Raw genomic sequence first — 19,114 nt, forward strand, 5'->3', positions numbered from 1 at the left:
CAACAATGCATTAAATATGTTTGAACTGATGTAGTGGTTAGAGCCCTAACCACTACTCCACAGCAGTGTGGAGTAGTGGTTAGGGCTCTGGACTCTTGACCGGAGGGTTGTGGGTTCAATCCCCAGTGGGGGACACTGCTGTTGTACCCTTGAGCAAGGTACTTTACCTAGATTGCGCCAGTAAAAACCCAACTGTATAAATGGGTAATTGTATGTAAAAATAATGTGATATCTGTATAATGTGAAATAATGTATAATGTGATATCTTGTAACAATTGTAAGTCGCCCTGGATAAGGGCGTCTGCTAAGAAATTAATAATAATAATAATTTAGACATGTTATCAATTGAAAAAACACATGATTGCCGACATTCCCGACTTTAATAATAAAGTAATCGCAAAAGTTGCTTCCAAAAAGAAACAGATCCACTGGACAGTGCTTCTACATCTGAGGTTGGCCCCCTGGACCCCACAACCAAACCTGCATCCAAGCTGTGAACACCCAAATATTTTGGCCACCAGCTGCCACTGGTTATGGGTAACAAGTCATGGGTGATCATATTGTAAAATAACTGAAATACACCTTTATAATAATGGCAAGGTTCTTAAATCAATAACCAAACAGCATGAATAAAACATGAAAATAGGATAACAGTTTGAATATGTACAGTTGATATGTTTAAACTTCACATGCACTATTTTTATTTATTTCAATACAGAATGATCGGGTTATAGTGTGGCCATTTGCTCTATCATAAAGTGGTACAGAGGCACCACCTTCAGCAAAGACTGTACTGCAGAAGTACTTCCACTCCTGTCAAATACGCCCAGCCAGACCATGTGTGACCTAAATCTGATTTAACATTCACTAAGAATGTTTGCAATAAGAGTAACAGGAAAGTGCCCGTCGGGACCGCTTTAATATAACTGTAGTATTCATGTAATGAAGCGAGTCGCGACATCTGGTGGCAAGATAATAATGATTTCAATTGTAATACCGGTCCTCCACGGGATGGTGTCAGTACATTTTTTTGTTTATTTGTAATGATTCTTTCCTAACTCCTTGCAATTCGGACTCGTCGCTTTTGTTTATTGAATGTGTGAGCGACACATTTACCCAACAGAAAATAGGGCACGAGAAGTCCATGTCTTCATAGTTATGCTGTAAGGGTGTGTTTTTATTAAGCCAGGTATGAGTGCTTTGTGGTTTAAAAAGAAACAGTGTCTTTGATAATGTTTTGAACAGTACTGTGGGTAGGAAGCTGGCGCCGGTGGACGGTTTGGTCTACGGTTCCTGTGTGGCGGTAGTGATAAGAAATGATCTCCCTGCTGTATCAGACTTGAGCTTCCACGATTGTTTTGCCAATTCAGTAATACGTATTTTTCATTCATGTTTTCTGCGTTATTTATAATGTACAACTATACAATAGACATTCCCATTTAATCGTGTTTGTTTTTTATGAATGTTGAACGATTAACACCCGCGCCATATTCCATCTTGCACTAGAAGTCTTACTTTATTTATCAACAGTTAGTGATTTACTGTTTATAGACTAGATGTATGTTTTGGTAGGTGCGAAACCAAATTAAATATATTTAGTTGTGAATGAGTACGTAGGCTGTGCAGGTAGGATACTCAGGTAGGCATTAGTATATTTGAATCTGTTGTATTCTGAACTGATCATAGTCATTTCAGTAGCTAGTAGTATGTCAAGTCAGCGTTACTGGGTCTGGTCATTCCTAAGCGGTCCTATATGTACCTTTAAAATTAAAATGACAGTGTCACTGGAATCAAACTTAACTTAGTGCCAGTATGCGGTATCCAAAAATAGACTAGCCTATCCTTGTCTATCTGACAATGGGCAGCAGTGTGGAGTAGTGGTTAGGGCTCTGGACTCTTGACCGGAGGGTCGTGGGTTCAATCCCAGGTGGGGGACACTGCTGCTGTACCCTTGAGCAAGGTACTTTACCAAGATTGCTCCAGTAAAAACCCAACTGTATAAATGGGTAATTGTATGTAAAAATAATTTGCAAAAAATAATGTAATTGTATGTAAAAATAATGTGATATCTTGTAACAATTGTAAGTCGCCCTGGATAAGGGCGTCTGCTAAGAAATTAATAATAATTATTAAGTGAACCTGATCAAAATAATACCTAGCAGTCACTAACTTTAATGTAACATCTAGAAGTAAACACATGTTGGACACATGTGGTAATGGTTTCAAGTCAACCACTCATTTAAAAGTTGATTAAAATGTATGTTCCTTTTCTGTAAATGTTTTTTTTTTTTTGTTGTTTTGTTTAAAGCTGTCTCAGAACTGCAGGAAAATGTCCCTTTATGATGACCTGGGAGTTGAGACCAGTGATTCAAAAACTGAAGGCTGGTCCAAAAACTTCAAACTGCTTCAGTCCCAGCTTCAGGTGAAGAAAGCAGCACTCACACAGGCAAAGGTATGTAAAACAACAGTTGTACAAAGGTTACAACCCTTATTTTTGAATTTTACTTATGAAGGGATCTACATTGTACTGAATATATTTGTGAAAACATGTGTTCAGTGTGAATGATATTAAATTAAAGACAGACCTGCACAAAATACCACCAGTGACCTCTGTGAAGAACCCTTATGTACAATATACATTTTAAAGTTTCCTTAAGCAGACTATACAGAGTTGAATATATTGTGAACATATTTTAAGAAATATAGCAATGCAGTGTGGCCTTTTTACCATTCTTTTGGTCAGTTATATTCAAATATACCATTTGGGCTTTAAATGTTTGTTTTTTACTGTCTTATTAATAAAGATATTGCGTGTTTTCAAATGCATCACTTGATTATTGTTTAGAGTCAGCGCACAAAGCAGAGTTCTGTCCTCGCCCCAGTGATTGATTTGAAGAGAGGCAGCTCCAGTGATGACAGACAGATTCAGGATACTCCTCCACACATAGCTGCTGGATTAAAGGTATGTGCCAAGCATTTACATTTTATGGTTTGGTGCCAGTGTACAAAACACGATCATTTTGTGTGTGTGTTTGTAAATGTGTGGAGTACTGCAAGCCTTAAACTATCGTCCTAAATGACAATATTTACTGTAACATGGGTAGTTTTATAGCTGTTGTGTTGATTATGACTATATATGTGATAATTTCTTTAATTAACAAGGGAGGAAAATGTAGAAGCTCTGGGAATTGAACTAGCCATTGTTTTTCCAGGACTCTGTGCCAAGTGGATTCTCATCAGGAGAGGTGTTGATCCCCTTAGCTGATGAATATGACCCTATGTTTCCCAACGACTACGAGAAGGTTGTTAAACGACATCGAGAGGAGAGGCAGAGACAGAGAGAGCTGGAGAGACAGAAAGAGATTGAAGAGAGAGAAAAGTATGGAAACATCAGCACGTAATGTGCTGCAAGCAAGTGACCAGTTCCTTTTTAGGGTGGTCTTTCAAAATGTGAACTCTTTTGCACTTGTGCATAGACCAATGTGTTGGTCTCTTTGCCACGCTGGCGAACTTACTTAAGTTTTACAAATCTTTAAACTTTTATCATAGAATCCTACACTCCTGTGTCCATTTGGGTATAATCTGATAAACTGTTGATCTTATACATCTTTTAAAATAGATCAATGTAGTCTGAGATTACAAGTACCCCCTGCAAATGTGTGCATTAGTTTCTTTATTTGTAGCAGCCTACCACCTCCAACACTTGATGATTTAAAAAATAATGGAAATCGTTTCAGTGCTTTGTGCTGTCCATTTAGAATATCCTTATATCAATATTTGACTATATTTAGATGTAAGAAACAGAATTATAAAACATAGTCACTTCTTAAAATTGGGTTTCCAGGTCAAGTATTTAATGTGGCACTTTTTTCATTTGGGGAAATCCTAAGGAGGCGGAAAGACAGACATGAAGCAACTCCCACTGGATTCTCCAGGAGGCCTGATCCTGAATCTGACGAAGATGAGGACTTTGAAAGAGAAAGACAGAAAAGAGGTAGGCTGTTTTCTTACCACGTTCTTTAGGTGTAACTAGCTGCTTTTTATAGGAGAAACAGGATCCCTCCTAACACTACAGGCTGACATTGCCTGCTTTCTAGTTTCAAGTGGTGCCACAATGTAGTTGGTTGAATTTTTTTTATTTGATTTGAATTGTTTATGGTTATCTGTATTCTTCTCTGTAGGTATGGGAGGAGCAGCAATCGCACCACCAACATCCCTGGTTGAAAAGGACAGAGAACGTAAGTGATTTAAAATGCATATTTTTTCAGTGCTGGATAACTTTGTAATACAGTTTGCAGGACACAGGTGTACAATTGTTGTCATGTTTAGTTTGCAGATCTTTTAGTTTGACCAGCCTACAAATATGCTGGATGAGTTTTGCAATAGGGGGAAATGTTTACTGTATCACTCTGTGGCCCACCAGTGAGTGAGTTCTGTGGAGAACACTGCTTTAGAGCATTAAATGTAGTTATTAATTGTTAGCATTGGTTAAATATAGAATTCAAATGGTGCAGTATGTATTGTTGAACACTAGGAGGTGCACTACAGCACGATTTTGATATTGGAGTAGGTTATAACAGGGGTAGGCAACCCTGGTACTGGACTGCCACAATCCTGCAGGTTTTGTAGGTATCTCTTAATCGTCAATTGCTAAATACCTGGAACACATGGTAATTCTAAACAATTGAGCCAATCATTAAATCAATTAATTTATTAAGGGGCTTGGGTAAAACAAAAAACAGAAGTGCCTGTGGCACTCCAGGACCGGGGTTATAAATTTGTTTTGTGAAGTTCTCTTGCGTGACCTTGAACAGAAGCTTAACTGACTAGCACTAAATAGTAAGTATTACACTAAATATCTCTTATAAGGATTATCAAAGTCTGCTAACCTGTTAAGTGCACCACACAATTCCATATTTGCTATAAAAGAAAGTAAATTAGTCTGTACTTTTTCTGCATCAGTTGCTGACTTGCAGAGACTGTGCTGTGGTATCTTGCTTTGCTATGGCTAACAGTACTTTTAAAAATAAAAAAACGTACTCTACCGTATGTTAGAAATGTATTTTTAATATTAACTTTCATTAAACCGTTTTAGAATAGCCCTACTCCAATTTAAAATATAATGACACCCACTCAGACAGGTTTAGTTGTAAACCCTCCTAAAAAGCAGGTCAATCGAAATTATTAATCGTATTACAAGTGTACACCAATAATATAGCACTCCTTTTATTGAGAATTTCACATGGAAAATTTCAGGAATGTACTGCATGTGACCAAAACAGCCCACAGCAAGGATAATGGGCGTGTCCTGTTGTATTGCTGTATGCTGCTGTGTCAGGATCCTTCTAATGCCCAGCATTTTGAATCAACAAGCAAACAGTAAATGACCCTGAAAAAAATCACCTATGCAATCTCTACTGATGGTATTTTAAACAGTGTCACAACATGTTTTCAGTGATGTCGTGCTAGCTTGGTATTTTCCATTCTTTTTAACTAGACATGCAGTAGAGAGATGCCTGGCAATGACTACAATACAATATTTCAATTGTATTTAAAAGTCTGATGAAATCTATTTTATTCTACATTAGTCTTGGAAAACAGATCTTTGAATTGTGAAGCAGTCCTTATCAGCACTGATGTCATTATTTTAACAATATCTCATTATTTTCTTATTCTTTCTTGTGATATACTTATATATATATTTATAACACTTTACGCAATCTAGTCTATGCTACATTGTTTGAAACGATATTGCGTCAGTTGAATTGGAAAACTCCTGTTGCTGACATTCCAATACCATATGGATAAAACAACCTATGGTTTTCATTTAATTCCAGGCAGAAATATCACCATTCCATATGCAAGTATGAATTTCTAGCAAATCCCTGCTTTTAAATAAGTCTCTAACAAACAGTTAGTTGTCTGACATACTACAAGTTTCTCTCACCAAGTACTCAAAGACATGATAACATTGTGAAAAAGTAAAGGTGCTATTTTCTCTAAGCTGTTTTGTATAACCCTTACAGTTATTGCTGCAACGTATCCATATGAAGAAGAGGTCAGGCCTCGTATTCCCTCTTCTAAAGCGGCAATTCCTCCTCCGATGTATGATGAACCAGAGAGACCCCGCTCACCACCAGGGCCCACCAATTCCTTTCTTGCTCACATGGGGTAAGTGTGAACTTATATCGCTGCAGAACGCACCAGTCCTAGGATCATATCTTGTTGCCAGCCAGCTGGAGATCATCAAACAAACTTATTTTCTGCATCTTAGCCTAATGTTGGTGGTCATCATTAGTCTTCATGTTTACAAGAGTGAATGTGACTGTTAGGAGAATTGGAAATCACTAAACTAAAGATACATACAGTACTGCTTTCACCTGGAAGTAATTCGTGTTAGTTAGTTATCCACAGTCTTTGTTTTTCTTCGTATAGATTTGTGAAGCAGTACACACAGGTTGGGGTGGGTAGTTGATGCAGGGAACAGGTTCCATTATAACTTGGGTGTTGTGTTTGTTTTTTGTTTTTTTGGTACTCTGCAGAGGCACTGTTGCCCACAAAATCATGCAGAAATATGGTTTCCGAGAGGGTCAAGGTCTTGGAAAACATGAACAGGGTCTGAGTACTGCCCTTTCTGTAGAGAAAACGAGCAAGAGAGGAGGAAAGATCATCGTCGGGGATGCTGCAGACAAGTGTACTTATTTTCAGACTATATATTTTTTTATTGATTATTTAAATCCAGTATTACATAAATGTTATAAAGCTTCCAGAAAAAATAATCCTCAGCATTTTTCATAAAGAAGGTAGTTAACCATGGTAACTCATTTGTACAGTTTTTATTTGTTAAGATTTCATCAAAAATAAGTAAATGGATGGTGGTGGTGTTAAAAGAATTAGACATTCCTTTGAAGTTTATTTGCTGAGGCCTAGAATAAAATGTTCTTGGTTTCTGGTTCCAAGAAATTTTGTTTTGGAGTAGAACAAGTAGTTACATATAAGTATATACATTCTTTTTTTTTTTTTTTCTTTGAGTGTTTATTATGCTTAGTTTCCGTACTATTTCCATGTGTGCTTGTGACAAGCTTCATAATGTTTTTGTCATTTTTTTAAAGACTTTATGCTGCTGAAACGGGTTGAAGAAGAAATAAATGCAAGATAGTTGATAATGCTATAACCCCCCCCCCCCACACACACACACACCTCCCCTCCCGAAATACTGATTTACAGTTTGATTACATGATAAAGGAATTTTGTAAACATCTCTTCCTTTTTCTTTCCTTCAACTCACACTTGCCCCTTAATACAGAGGTTTCCATGAATATTAAGTCTGTGCTATAAAGTATAAGAATTAAGATGTTCGCTTGCGTATTTGTCCCAAAGCAGCAGCAGCAAGTCAGCCCATAGTGCCTGTGAGCGAAATGAACATGTGGAATACAGGTACTAAAGGTTTAACATTTTCCATTTTTTATTTATATGTTATTTAATATATTTCGTTAAGTGTGAGAGTGTTAAGTACATTTTTTGGAATGGATTCTCATGTTGATATTTTTGCCCATATCTGTGTGAAAGTTTGACAGGCAAGGCACAGTACTTAGAACTTGGTGTTATTCTAGAGTTTGCAGGGGAACCAGAAACCAAAGTTTTTTTTAGACCTTATTTAGGCCAAAAATATGTAAAATATGGGTGAAGAAAGGGTTATGAATAAATTACTGATCAATTGAAAAACTGGGCTGAAATGTTTTATTTATTTTCAATAATTATGCCACTATAGCAGTTTCAATTTGTAATACAGTTAATTTGACATTTTGAATATGCCTTTATTGGATGATACTGCAATCTGAATGAACTTAGGTATTTTCAGATCAGCAGATACATGCTTTCTGCCTTAAATGTTCTTTCTTTTCTTTGTTATAATTGCTTACAGTGGATGCATCTAAAAAATCAGATAGTAACCCATTAACAGAGATCTTGAAGTTCCCTACAAAAGTTGTGTTACTGAGGGTAAGGATCCCTCCCTCCTGATTTGAAACTTACTTTTTTTTACAGCTATCATTTCTATTATATTAGATTTTGCATTAGAACATAAATGCTTTAAAGAACAAATATAATTTGCCAAACATTATTGTATTGCAGTACAATCTGGTTAATATTAACTTTTTGAAGCAGTCTGTTGGCGAGCATAGTATTAGAGATCATTTGCATGCTTTTTTAAGTGTCATTAATATAATTATTGTCATTAGCTGTGTAAAATCAAACCAATAGTATTGTTTCGTCTTGTAGTCATCTAGCAAGCAGTTGCTCCGCTCCGGGCAGTATAATATTAAATAGCCAGTACTGCAATTTCTCAATACAGATTTCTACTATTTCATTTTATGTAGAATATGGTGGGCAGCGGAGAAGTGGATGAAGACCTGGAAGGTGAAACCAAGGAGGAATGTGAAAAATATGGCAAAGTTGTGAAATGTGTTATTTTCGAGGTGAGAATAGAAATAACTGTGCTGCCACTTTATGCAAAAATGATTTTTTTTCACCTAATTTCTACTTGTGCTTAATACTAGTGATGTGCATTTGAGGAGATTTATTGGAACCGGGTATTTCGATAACCGATTCCTGTTCCAAAACTGTTTAGAAAAAACACTTCTGCATATCAATGTGTGAGTGGAAGGGGGATGGGGTAAAAAATAGACTGCGAAAACTGGAGGATACATTAGAAGTTATGCAAAGGAAATGTATTTGAGAGACTGTTCATATAAGATATGATTCATAAACGATACAGCCTCTGGCGATGCACCAACAATATTGTGCAATCTATTAAATTGCCCTGAATAATTAAAGTTAACAAAATAATCTCCAATTTGCACAGTAACAGTTTTATTACAACAGTGAAAGCCATTGTGAGCTTTTTATATGAACCATTGTTAATTGCAAGTTTCACTAATCTTATAATTAAAACAGTCTTTAACTGCATGGTATGTGCAAACAGGTCAGTGTATGTTAGGATCCCAAGTTGAAATACAGCACCATCGGCTTGGGGTTAAATTACATTTTTAGATAGCCGAAATTTTGTCGTGTTTGGCTTGAGGTTGGCGTGCGAATTATCCCATCGAGGTGCAGAAAATTGACTTTACCCGAAGCCAATCTGAAGAAGATCCGATAATCCCTTCATGTCAAAGTGAGACTAGTTTCATCCCTTCATATAAAACCTAGACTGAATTATTCTCCAGGGAAATAAATATAATAATAATTTTAAAAAAACTTTAAAAAAAAAACTGTTAATGCTGTAATAAATATATTAAATACCCTTTTTGTGAACATGTCAATTATAGTTATCAAATGTATTTTAGACAGAAATTAATGTTTAATAATCAGTTTTATTAAAAACATAATAGTACTTGCTGGAACCGGATCCCTGATATTTGTATCCGGTTTGTCGGTCCAAAGCAGCACCTGGGTACCCGGTTTCAAAGGAACCGGTTCGCACATCTCTACTTAATACCTGCGTGTAGACTGAAAGCTTTATCTTGTAGCAGTCTGCCGTGCAGAATAGTACAACTGCTCTGTAAATCTTGACAACAGTGCCAAAAGTTCAGAAACTAGGGATAAAATAAAACAGCTTGATGGTGCCTACTACTGAGGATTCAGCATGTTTAATCAGTCTGAACATAAAGCAATTTCTTTGTTAAACAGAAAAAAGGTTTTGAACATTTAAACATTATTTCTTATGATACAAGCCTTGATTTTGAAACTTGACATGTGCTTACATTTGGACAAATGCATTAATAGCTTTTGTGAGGTCTCTGAAAACTGTGCCCCTAAAGGTAGGAGCCAGCAGAATGATAATGACACTAGACAAGCATAATATCAATTATGTGAATTCTTGTTTACAGATTCCTGGAGTAAATGATGATGCAGCTGTGAGAATATTCCTAGAATTTGAAAGGGTGGAGTCTGCCATAAAAGGTGAGGCATTTTATTTTAAGAACATCTATAATTCAGGAGCAAAGAACCTTATTTACTGTAAAAATAAATAAAATAAAAAAAGGTTCTTCCATTTTTTGTTGATATTAACATGATTTTGTTCATGGTCGCTTGTTGCAATTTGTGATCTGAGCAGAAGTTCTTAAGTGCTGGAACAAAAAAAGGAAGCTTTTTTCGCTAAAGGTAAGGACTTCAAAATATGGCTCCAATAACAGAGCTGTGGTGTAGGAATCTATAGTATAGGAATATTTGAAAAGCAAGAGTATAATAAGAAAAACCTGTGAGCAAAACGGTGTAGAGGCTGAAAACAACCCTTTTAAATAATCAGTATCCTTATTTACAACAAAATATTAAACAAGATTGTGTGCCGTGTAAAAGTATGTTAATGTATGAAATGAAATAGAACATTTTGATTTCTAGCTGTCGTTGACTTAAATGGAAGATACTTTGGAGGACGTGTTGTCAAAGCATGTTTCTACAACCTGGATAAATTTAGAGTCTTGGACCTTGGTGAACAGATGTGATCAACCTCCACTCAGCAGTCTGTTGCTTATTTTACACCATGAAGCGATACATTTTATATGGACTATCCCAAGCTTGGAAGGAAGTGGTGGAAAAACTTTTAAAGAACTCTAAGTTTATTGTTTTTATGGTTATTTGTTCCACAAATATAAGTAATTATTACTTTTTTTTATTTTTGTAGCTTTGAAGTGTAGTGTTGTGATCAGTTTTTCAATTTGTTTTTGTTTGTTTTTATAAAAAGATGGAGCAAACATGTGCTGTTTATCTTGATTTCGCTTTGTAACACAAATCTATCCCAGCTCACAAAGGTGAAAACATATTGAACTATAACATCTGGTCATTTATAAATAAAATCCATTAAATATTGTCAAAAAAATAAACATTTTTTTTCTTCATACTTTGTATAATACTTTGATGTTAAGTTTCAATCTTGCTTTTATCACACATGATGATAATGTAAACATGTAAGTAAAATGAATTTTGTTCTTCCTCTTTCTGGAAACCTGTATTGTTGAATTGTTTAACAAGTTTGTTACCTGTTGAGTGATATCTTTGCTGTGTTTTATTTATTTATTTAACAGCCCCATTGCCAGGTGTTGGCTTATCTAATTAGTTAAACTGACTCACAGTAGTGGATGAGCCAATGCCCATCAGTCTTAAACATTCAGTATCCTTGACTTAGTCTAAGGAAAGCCATATGACCTCAGTAATATTTGCTGAGATTAAAATATATATATTTGTATTGCTCTATAACTATTACAACATGATATGAAGTATTCCTTATCATTTTTGTCCTCTTGTAGTGTTGCAAAGCAAATGACAACCTTTTCCTTGAGATAGGGTCATCACGTTTTACACATCACAAATGGTGGAGTAAACATTTTTTAAGTATATCGAGGTTTGTCTGACCTGTTTTATACCACCCACACATTGTCTAGTTATATAATAATTAAAAAAACAAAAAAACAGTTGTGTATTCCACTTATGTTAAATCAGAGATTTCTGTTTTTTGTGTATTGGAGCTTTTGTAGTTTAGTAGTAGTGTACTTGTATTACGAATGTAAACACAGGCTGTTAATGTTTTTGGACAAACAAATATATAAAAATGGCAAGTCATTGGTGATGCAATTTTTCTTCTTTTAAATGATGACACGGTATCAAAATAACCTAAAACCCCAAATATGGAAATTAAATGGATATACTATTGCTTAACTATTAGAGCGGTAACTGTTCAGCTTAGATATTGATATATAATGGCTTTATACTGAATACCTAAAATACAAAACCCTGAACAGCAGTTAAGTAATGTGGCTTCAATACTAAGGCGGTATGCAAGATTTGCAAATTACAGTATTCTCCTGGGGATAGGGAAACACTCAGAATGATGTCACATGGGTGGAGAAGAATTATATAAAAACTCTTGTGGGTTTTATTTTAGCACAGCCATTAAGATAATTACAAGATACAAATTAAAAGTTTGCGCAGTGGGGGTTGGTATACTTAATATAAATCCATTCAGAGAAAAGTATTGGAAAACAACACTGCTGACGACTGCTCAAGGGATCATTTTAAAATGGTCTTCATAGGTAATTTTAACATTGGAAATACACAGACTGGATGCATAATTGGAGCCAGTGATATATCACATTTTCAACTACCAGCGAGAGAAGGCCTGATACCAATTCAAGTTAGACATGCAGTCCTTTAACAAACTGAAGGATCCATTGGTATCTATTATATTTATGCACCGAAACAAAATAGTTAATTCGCCACTGATAATGATGTATTTTAAAGGGTAGATTGTGAATACACAACCGTAAATAAAATAACAGTAAAAAGGCCACTCTTGATGTAAAACACCTGTTTAGTTGAACATATAGGTTCCATTGAACAATATAAAAACTTGGTTATATCAAGACCATGGACAGTTTCCCACTTCAGAAGAAAATAATTAACGTTTCATACAGTTCATGTATCTTAAATTGTGTACAGGTATATGACACAGTAGGCCCAATAGACAACTTATTTCTGAAACGCACTGTTAATGTCTTTTTGAAACAGGCACATGAATTCTCAAACACGCTACGGGGCCCTGTGACAAAGAGAGAGTGAACTCTTGTTTTAGATCTCCCTTCCGACCGGTGAGGACACTGGGGAGGAGGAGCAGACAGAGCCGCGGTGCGCAACGTCACAGACCCGGTCGGGAAGCGCGGTGGCAATCGCGCATTGGCTGACGGCGGTTGCCCTCGCTGACCAATGGGGACGAGACGGGGCGTACAAAAGGGGGCGTGGCCCAGGGTTCTGTTCCTTCTGGCAAGGTACAGTGTGTGTGAGAGAGAGAGAGAGAGAGAGAGAGAGGCGAGCGAGAGCGCATTTTGACTGCTGTGTGGAGGGCCTGGTTGATGGTGTTTTCAATCGTATTACTAAAGAGCACTGACGGGACGCTCCGGGAATACTTTGGAGGAGCGCGGACCCGGAAGTGCCGGACTGTGTGCAGTACTTCATCTCGGGGGGAGTGAGGAAGGACGGACTGTGTTTTTGTTTGATTGTCCTTGCGTTTTGGTTTCATTTTCATTTGGGACTGCAACCCCTTTCTTTCCCTTTGTTTGTCGGGTTACACATTGTTGTGTATCCCGGCGCTGTTATTATTATTATTATTATTATTATTATTATTATTATTGTTGTTTGACCGGGTTACACATTGCTGTGTATCCCGGCGTTATTATTGTTGGATTTTTCCCGTGTTGTGGATTAAAACCCGGAGTTTACCAACAAACCTGGACTGGTCTAGCGATCTTTTACACCACACCCTCAGCCAACCTGTCACGCGTGGCGTCAGAAGCGGGATGGATCCAGCCAGTTTTGCGGCGGTGTTGGAGGCTTTGGACAGCCGAAGGGAGGTTGAGGAACGGAGGAGGGAGGAGCGATACACGGCCCTTATCGAGAGGGTCGGGATGGGGATGACGTCAGCAGCAACAACGGGCCCCGTGATGGTTGCCCCGAAGGCCCGGGCCCAGAAAATGACGGTGGAGGATGACCCCGAAGCCTACCTTGTGGCATTCGAGCGGCTGGCCACCACCGCAGCCTGGCCCCGGGAGTACTGGGCGAGCCAACTGGGCCCTTGCTTGATTGGGGAGGCGCAAGCCGCATATCGGGCTATGACTGATGAAGACGCGGCCCAGTACGACTTGGTGAAGCAGGCTATCCTCCGCCGTCTGAACATCACGGGGGAGACCCACCGGGTCAGATTCAGGGAGTTCCGGCGGCCACCAAACACACGACCCAGGGTGGTGGCCCAACGGCTATGCGACCACATGGCGCAATGGCTAAACCCCAGCCAGAAAACTGGGGTTCAGATGGGGGAAGCCATTGTCATGGAACAGTTTTGCCATGTGGTCGGAGGCGAAACGCAGGCCTGGATACGCCGGCACAACCCCACCACCCTGGACCAGGCCGTAGCACTGGCCGAGAACTTCGAGGACTCCCTCATGTCCGCCCAGACCACCTTGCTGAACTACCCCTCCTCCTCCGTTACTAAGGGACCACCACCAAACCCCCCCGGACCAAGACCTGCCAGACCACCGGCCCCGTTGGGCCATCCAAGCTCCTTACCATGGAGGCAGAGGTTGGCTCCCAGCTGGGGTAGAATGGTTTCCCCCGCCCCGCTGTCATACCAGCAGCGGGACAAGTATGTACCGCCCTTGCCCTCTGCCCCACCAGTCTGTTTTAGGTGCCAGCAGCCGGGACACATCGCCAGATACTGCCCGGCCGCCATGGAGTGCGACGTGGCTGCGTGTCATCTGGCATCAGAGACAGGTAAGGAATGGGGAAATGGTCGGGAGGGCCCGTGTGTTGTTGATGTTGTGCTGGGGAAGGTGAAAACCCACGCGTTAGTGGACACCGGGTGTGAGCAGACTTTGATTCGGACAGCTCTCCTTGGCGGTATGTCGTGGCAGCCACGAGGTCAGGTGGCGATCTCCTGTATCCATGGAGATACGGCGACATACCCCACCCTAAAAGTATATCTGTCGGTAGGACCGATAAAGCGCCACCTAGTAGTGGGGGTGGCCGAAAAGTTGCCACACCCAATCATTCTGGGCCGAGACTGGCCGCGATACAAGGATTTAGTAAAAATATCGGCAGCCTCGACCACACGTGTAGGCACGGCAGACCCCCGGGAAAAGGAAGTAATTGGCACCATGTTCCCTTTCCATGCAGAACTGTTTTCTCCACTTTTTCGTCCTAGGAAAACGCACAAGGAGAGACGGAGGGAAAAGTGGGAGGGCGCATCGATCCGACACGGTTGGGGCCTGGCGGGGGAAGGTTGTGATGGTCCCAAACGCCAATCGAAGGGGGTGGGCACCCAGTGTGACCGGACGGGCGAGGTTACTGGACCCTTGAGGGTAGAGACTGCTCCAGCCCCTGTCAATATCCCGGACGTGTGGGCCTCAAGCGCGGACCTAGTGTGGGAGCAGAACAACGATCCCACACTGGTGCACGCTTGGGAACAGGTTCGGTCTATTGAGGGTAAGGATGTTGACGGCATCGGGACGCTGGTATATCCCCATTTTGTGGTGGAGGGGCACTTACTGTATAGGGTAAACCCAGCCCCGGGCACAGGACAGCCTGTCAAACAGTTGATGGTTCCCCCGTCTTGTCGACCAGAGGTCATGAGGCTGGCGCATGACGTCCCCTTTGCAGGACACCTTGGTGTTGACAAGACGAGGGACCGGATACTGGCTCGATTTTATTGGGCCGGACTCTACACCGAAGTGGCGAAATATGTAGCTACCTGCCCGGAATGCCAGAGAGTAGCACCGGGTCGAGTGCGCCCCGCCCCTTTGGTCCCACTGCCTATTGTCTCCACTCCCTTCGAACGCGTTGCAATGGACATAGTGGGGCCAGTGCTGCCTTCTGATTCCGGGTACACGCACATATTAGTGATGGTGGATTATGCGACGCGGTACCCGGAAGCAGTTCCTTTGCGGTCCACTAGTGCCACTGCAATTGCGAAAGAATTAAGTCAGATTATGGCTAGAGTAGGGATCCCAAAAGAAATATTAACTGATCACGGAACAAACTTTTTGTCCAAAACGCTACAGCAGGTGTATAAAATTCTAAAAATACGTCCCATCAGGACGTCCGTTTATCATCCCCAAACGGATGGTCTGGTGGAACGTTTTAACCAAACATTGAAGCACATGTTGAGACGGTTTGTGAGTCAGGAGCAAAAACATTGGGCTACTCTTCTTCCTTACCTACTCTTCGCAGTGAGAGAGGTGCCTCAGAGCTCAACGGGATTTTCCCCCTTTGAGCTGTTATATGGCCGGCAGCCACGGGGCATCCTCGATCTGTTGAGAGAAGGGTGGGAAGAACATAAAAGCTCCTCTAAAAATGTAGTGCAGCATGTGCTCCTACTGCGGGATCGCCTTGATTTAATCGGTCGGTTGGCTCAAGACAACCTTAGATCGGCTCAACATCGGCAACAGCAGCATTACAATACTAATGCACGAATTCGAACTTTTCGGCCAGGAGATAAGGTAATGCTGCTTCTTCCATCGTTGGAGTCAAAGCTGTGTGCTAAATGGCAGGGGCCATATGAAGTGATACGGGCAGTAGGATTAGTGAATTACGAAATTAGACAGCCTGATCGCCGAAATAAAACGGAAATTTACCATGTCAACTTATTAAAGCCCTGGAAGGCAAGGGAGGTCTTATTCATAGCCCCAGGCGAGATGGAGGATGACTTAGGACCCTGCATAGAGGCCCCTAGCCCCAGCCAGATTTCAATGGGGGAACAGTTACTTCCGGATCAGCAGGTGGAATTGCGTAAGTTGATTGGGAAATTTGGGGATGTGTTTTCTGACGTGCCCGGCAGAACTAACCTTACTGAATATGCTGTTATTACTCCGCCAGGGGTCACTGTTCGGGAGAGGCCCTACCGGATCCCAGAAAGCCGGCGGAGTGGCGTCCAGAACGAGGTGAGGGCGATGCTTGAACTTGGGGTCATTGAGCCTTCCAGAAGCGAGTGGTGCAGTCCCATTGTTATAGTGGCTAAGAAGGACGGCACAAATCGCTTCTGTGTGGACTTTCGAAAGGTCAATGCTATCGCCAAGTTCGATGCCTACCCCATGCCTCGGATCGACGAACTCCTCGACCGACTGGGAACGGCCAGGTTTATCTCAACTCTGGACCTGACGAAGGGATATTGGCAGATCCCTTTGACCCGCAATTCCTGTGAAAAAACGGCATTTTCAACTCCGGATGGGCTGTTCCATTTTAAAACCATGCCGTTTGGGCTACATGGTGCGCCCGCCGCCTTTCAGAGACTGATGGACGAGGTGTTACATCCCCATCGTGAGTATGCAGCAGCGTATATTGACGATGTGGTTATATATAGCTCCACCTGGAGAGAGCATGTAATTCGACTTACAGCCGTCCTTCAGTCTCTAAGGGCGGCCCGGCTGACAGCCAACCTAAGGAAATGTGCGTTTGCTAAATTAGAGACCCAGTACCTAGGATTTATCATGGGAAATGGACGGGTGAAACCCGTGGCCACCAAAGTCCAGGCTTTGGTGGACGCGGCGGTCCCCAAAACCAAGTCCCAGGTGAGGTCACTATTGGGATTGGCTGGTTATTACCGCCGCTTTATCCCCGAGTATGCCACCGTGGTCAATCCCCTGGTAGACCTCACTAAAAAGTGTGCACCAAATTTAGTTAAGTGGTCAGCAGAGTGTCAGGGAGCGTTTGAGACCATTAAACAAAAACTGTGTCAGGCTCCTGCGCTAATATCACCAGATTTTAGCAAGAGATTCTTCCTCCATACCGACGCGTCAGAGGTTGGTTTGGGGGCGGTCTTGTCTCAGCGAGTTAACGGGGTGGAGCACCCGATTCTTTACATTAGTAAGAAAATGCTTCCTCGGGAGCGCAATTACTCGGTGGTAGAGAAAGAGTGCCTAGCCATTAAATGGGCCACCCACTCCCTCAGATATTACTTGCTGGGACATTCATTTGATCTGGTCACGGACCACGCCCCACTCAGATGGTTAAGCACTATGAAGGATAGCAATGCCCGAATAACTCGGTGGTATTTGGCATTGCAGCCTTATATGTATCATATGGTACATCGTGCAGGGAAAGATCACCAAAATGCGGATTATTTTTCCCGGGAGGGGGGAGTAATGGGAATGGTAGATTTGGCCGAGTGTTCCTTCGGCTCCACTCTGAGCGGTGGGATATGTGACAAAGAGAGAGTGAACTCTTGTTTTAGATCTCCCTTCCGACCGGTGAGGACACTGGGGAGGAGGAGCAGACAGAGCCGCGGTGCGCAACGTCACAGACCCGGTCGGGAAGCGCGGTGGCAATCGCGCATTGGCTGACGGCGGTTGCCCTCGCTGACCAATGGGGACGAGACGGGGCGTACAAAAGGGGGCGTGGCCCAGGGTTCTGTTCCTTCTGGCAAGGTACAGTGTGTGTGAGAGAGAGAGAGAGAGAGAGAGAGAGGCGAGCGAGAGCGCATTTTGACTGCTGTGTGGAGGGCCTGGTTGATGGTGTTTTCAATCGTATTACTAAAGAGCACTGACGGGACGCTCCGGGAATACTTTGGAGGAGCGCGGACCCGGAAGTGCCGGACTGTGTGCAGTACTTCATCTCGGGGGGAGTGAGGAAGGACGGACTGTGTTTTTGTTTGATTGTCCTTGCGTTTTGGTTTCATTTTCATTTGGGACTGCAACCCCTTTCTTTCCCTTTGTTTGTCGGGTTACACATTGTTGTGTATCCCGGCGCTGTTATTATTATTATTATTATTATTATTATTATTATTATTGTTGTTTGACCGGGTTACACATTGCTGTGTATCCCGGCGTTATTATTGTTGGATTTTTCCCGTGTTGTGGATTAAAACCCGGAGTTTACCAACAAACCTGGACTGGTCTAGCGATCTTTTACACCACACCCTCAGCCAACCTGTCACAGGCCCTTACTGAAAAAATAAATAAATATATATTTACATATATTGAGAAATGTATTGATTAATGTATTTCAATATAGTGAAGGTTACAAAATGTATTCTACAATATATACCAATATATTATTAATTATATTGCACAATATATAAAACATTATGTTATATTACTTGATTTTTTATTTAATATGTTTGATAAGTGGTTGGTAGTCATACAAGTGCATATTTTGACATACATTTTTTTTCCGTAAGGGTGTTTTATGACTAATAGTAGGCTGCAATAGCTAGGCCTATTTTAAGTTTCACAAATTTCATTATGACACATGCTCCAGTTGTAAACAAGACAGCGTTTAAACAAAATAATAGAATGAAGAATATTTATGATTCCTGATCTATGTAGCACAGAATGACAGGGCTCGTCCTGGAAGGGGAGCAGAGTCAGAGGCAGAATGGTAGGCAGGGCAGAAGAACCGGAGGGAGCACGGCATGCGGTGCAGAGTGACAGGGCTCGTCCAGCCAATGGGAGACAACAAAGATGCACTGCACATCTCACCATGAGAGCAAAATGGCGGATGCCATGTGGAACAGAGTGTGGGAGGAACATCTCTGGGAAGAAGAAGGTGACGTCACCGCACACCGCGCCAGCAAGTA

General features: G+C 41.2%; 2 protein-coding genes across 6 annotated transcripts; both read left to right on the forward strand.

The window, feature by feature from the left end:
• The first annotated feature begins 1,039 nt into the window (after positions 1 to 1,039).
• LOC117419585 (splicing factor 45) lies at positions 1,040 to 11,616 on the forward strand. Of its 4 annotated transcripts, none has more exons than XM_058985948.1 (13): positions 1,040 to 1,163; positions 2,309 to 2,452; positions 2,846 to 2,962; positions 3,213 to 3,379; positions 3,891 to 3,994; positions 4,182 to 4,238; positions 6,027 to 6,171; positions 6,543 to 6,694; positions 7,381 to 7,437; positions 7,925 to 8,001; positions 8,379 to 8,477; positions 9,888 to 9,960; positions 10,399 to 11,616. In XM_058985948.1, the coding sequence occupies exons 2-13, from the start codon at positions 2,330 to 2,332 to the stop codon at positions 10,500 to 10,502; spliced, it is 1,275 nt and encodes a 424-aa protein (XP_058841931.1). In that variant the 5' UTR covers positions 1,040 to 1,163; positions 2,309 to 2,329; the 3' UTR covers positions 10,503 to 11,616. The 4 variants fall into 4 exon arrangements, with proteins under 4 accessions (XP_058841931.1, XP_033888361.3, XP_033888357.3 ...); XM_034032466.3 differs by having other exon boundaries at positions 1,042 to 1,189; XM_058985949.1 differs by having other exon boundaries at positions 1,042 to 1,189; positions 7,384 to 7,437.
• Positions 11,617 to 12,598: 982 nt separating this feature from the next.
• LOC131697415 (uncharacterized) lies at positions 12,599 to 18,459 on the forward strand. Of its 2 annotated transcripts, XR_009307253.1 has the most exons (3): positions 12,599 to 12,818; positions 12,930 to 17,963; positions 18,075 to 18,459. XR_009307253.1 is itself a non-coding variant. In XM_058985947.1 (2 exons), the coding sequence occupies exon 2, from the start codon at positions 13,347 to 13,349 to the stop codon at positions 17,877 to 17,879; it is 4,533 nt and encodes a 1,510-aa protein (XP_058841930.1). In that variant the 5' UTR covers positions 12,599 to 12,818; positions 12,930 to 13,346; the 3' UTR covers positions 17,880 to 18,008. The 2 variants fall into 2 exon arrangements, 1 of the variants encoding a protein (XP_058841930.1); XM_058985947.1 differs by lacking the exon at positions 18,075 to 18,459 and having other exon boundaries at positions 12,930 to 18,008.
• The last annotated feature ends 655 nt before the right edge of the window (positions 18,460 to 19,114 follow it).

The sequence above is a fragment of the Acipenser ruthenus genome, chromosome 14 (assembly GCF_902713425.1).
Source record: "Acipenser ruthenus chromosome 14, fAciRut3.2 maternal haplotype, whole genome shotgun sequence".
NCBI lineage: Eukaryota > Metazoa > Chordata > Actinopteri > Acipenseriformes > Acipenseridae > Acipenser > Acipenser ruthenus.

Excerpts from the sequence above, each read along its gene's own strand:
- LOC117419585 (XM_058985948.1), top strand. The coding sequence starts at position 2,330 with ATGTCCCTTTATGATGACCTGGGAGTTGAGACCAGTGATTCAAAAACT. Across the intron at positions 4,239-6,026 it reads GGTTGAAAAGGACAGAGAAC|TTATTGCTGCAACGTATCCA; the intron begins GTAAGTGATTTA and ends TAACCCTTACAG. Across the intron at positions 6,172-6,542 it reads TCCTTTCTTGCTCACATGGG|AGGCACTGTTGCCCACAAAA; the intron begins GTAAGTGTGAAC and ends GGTACTCTGCAG.
- LOC131697415 (XM_058985947.1), top strand. The coding sequence starts at position 13,347 with ATGGATCCAGCCAGTTTTGCGGCGGTGTTGGAGGCTTTGGACAGCCGA.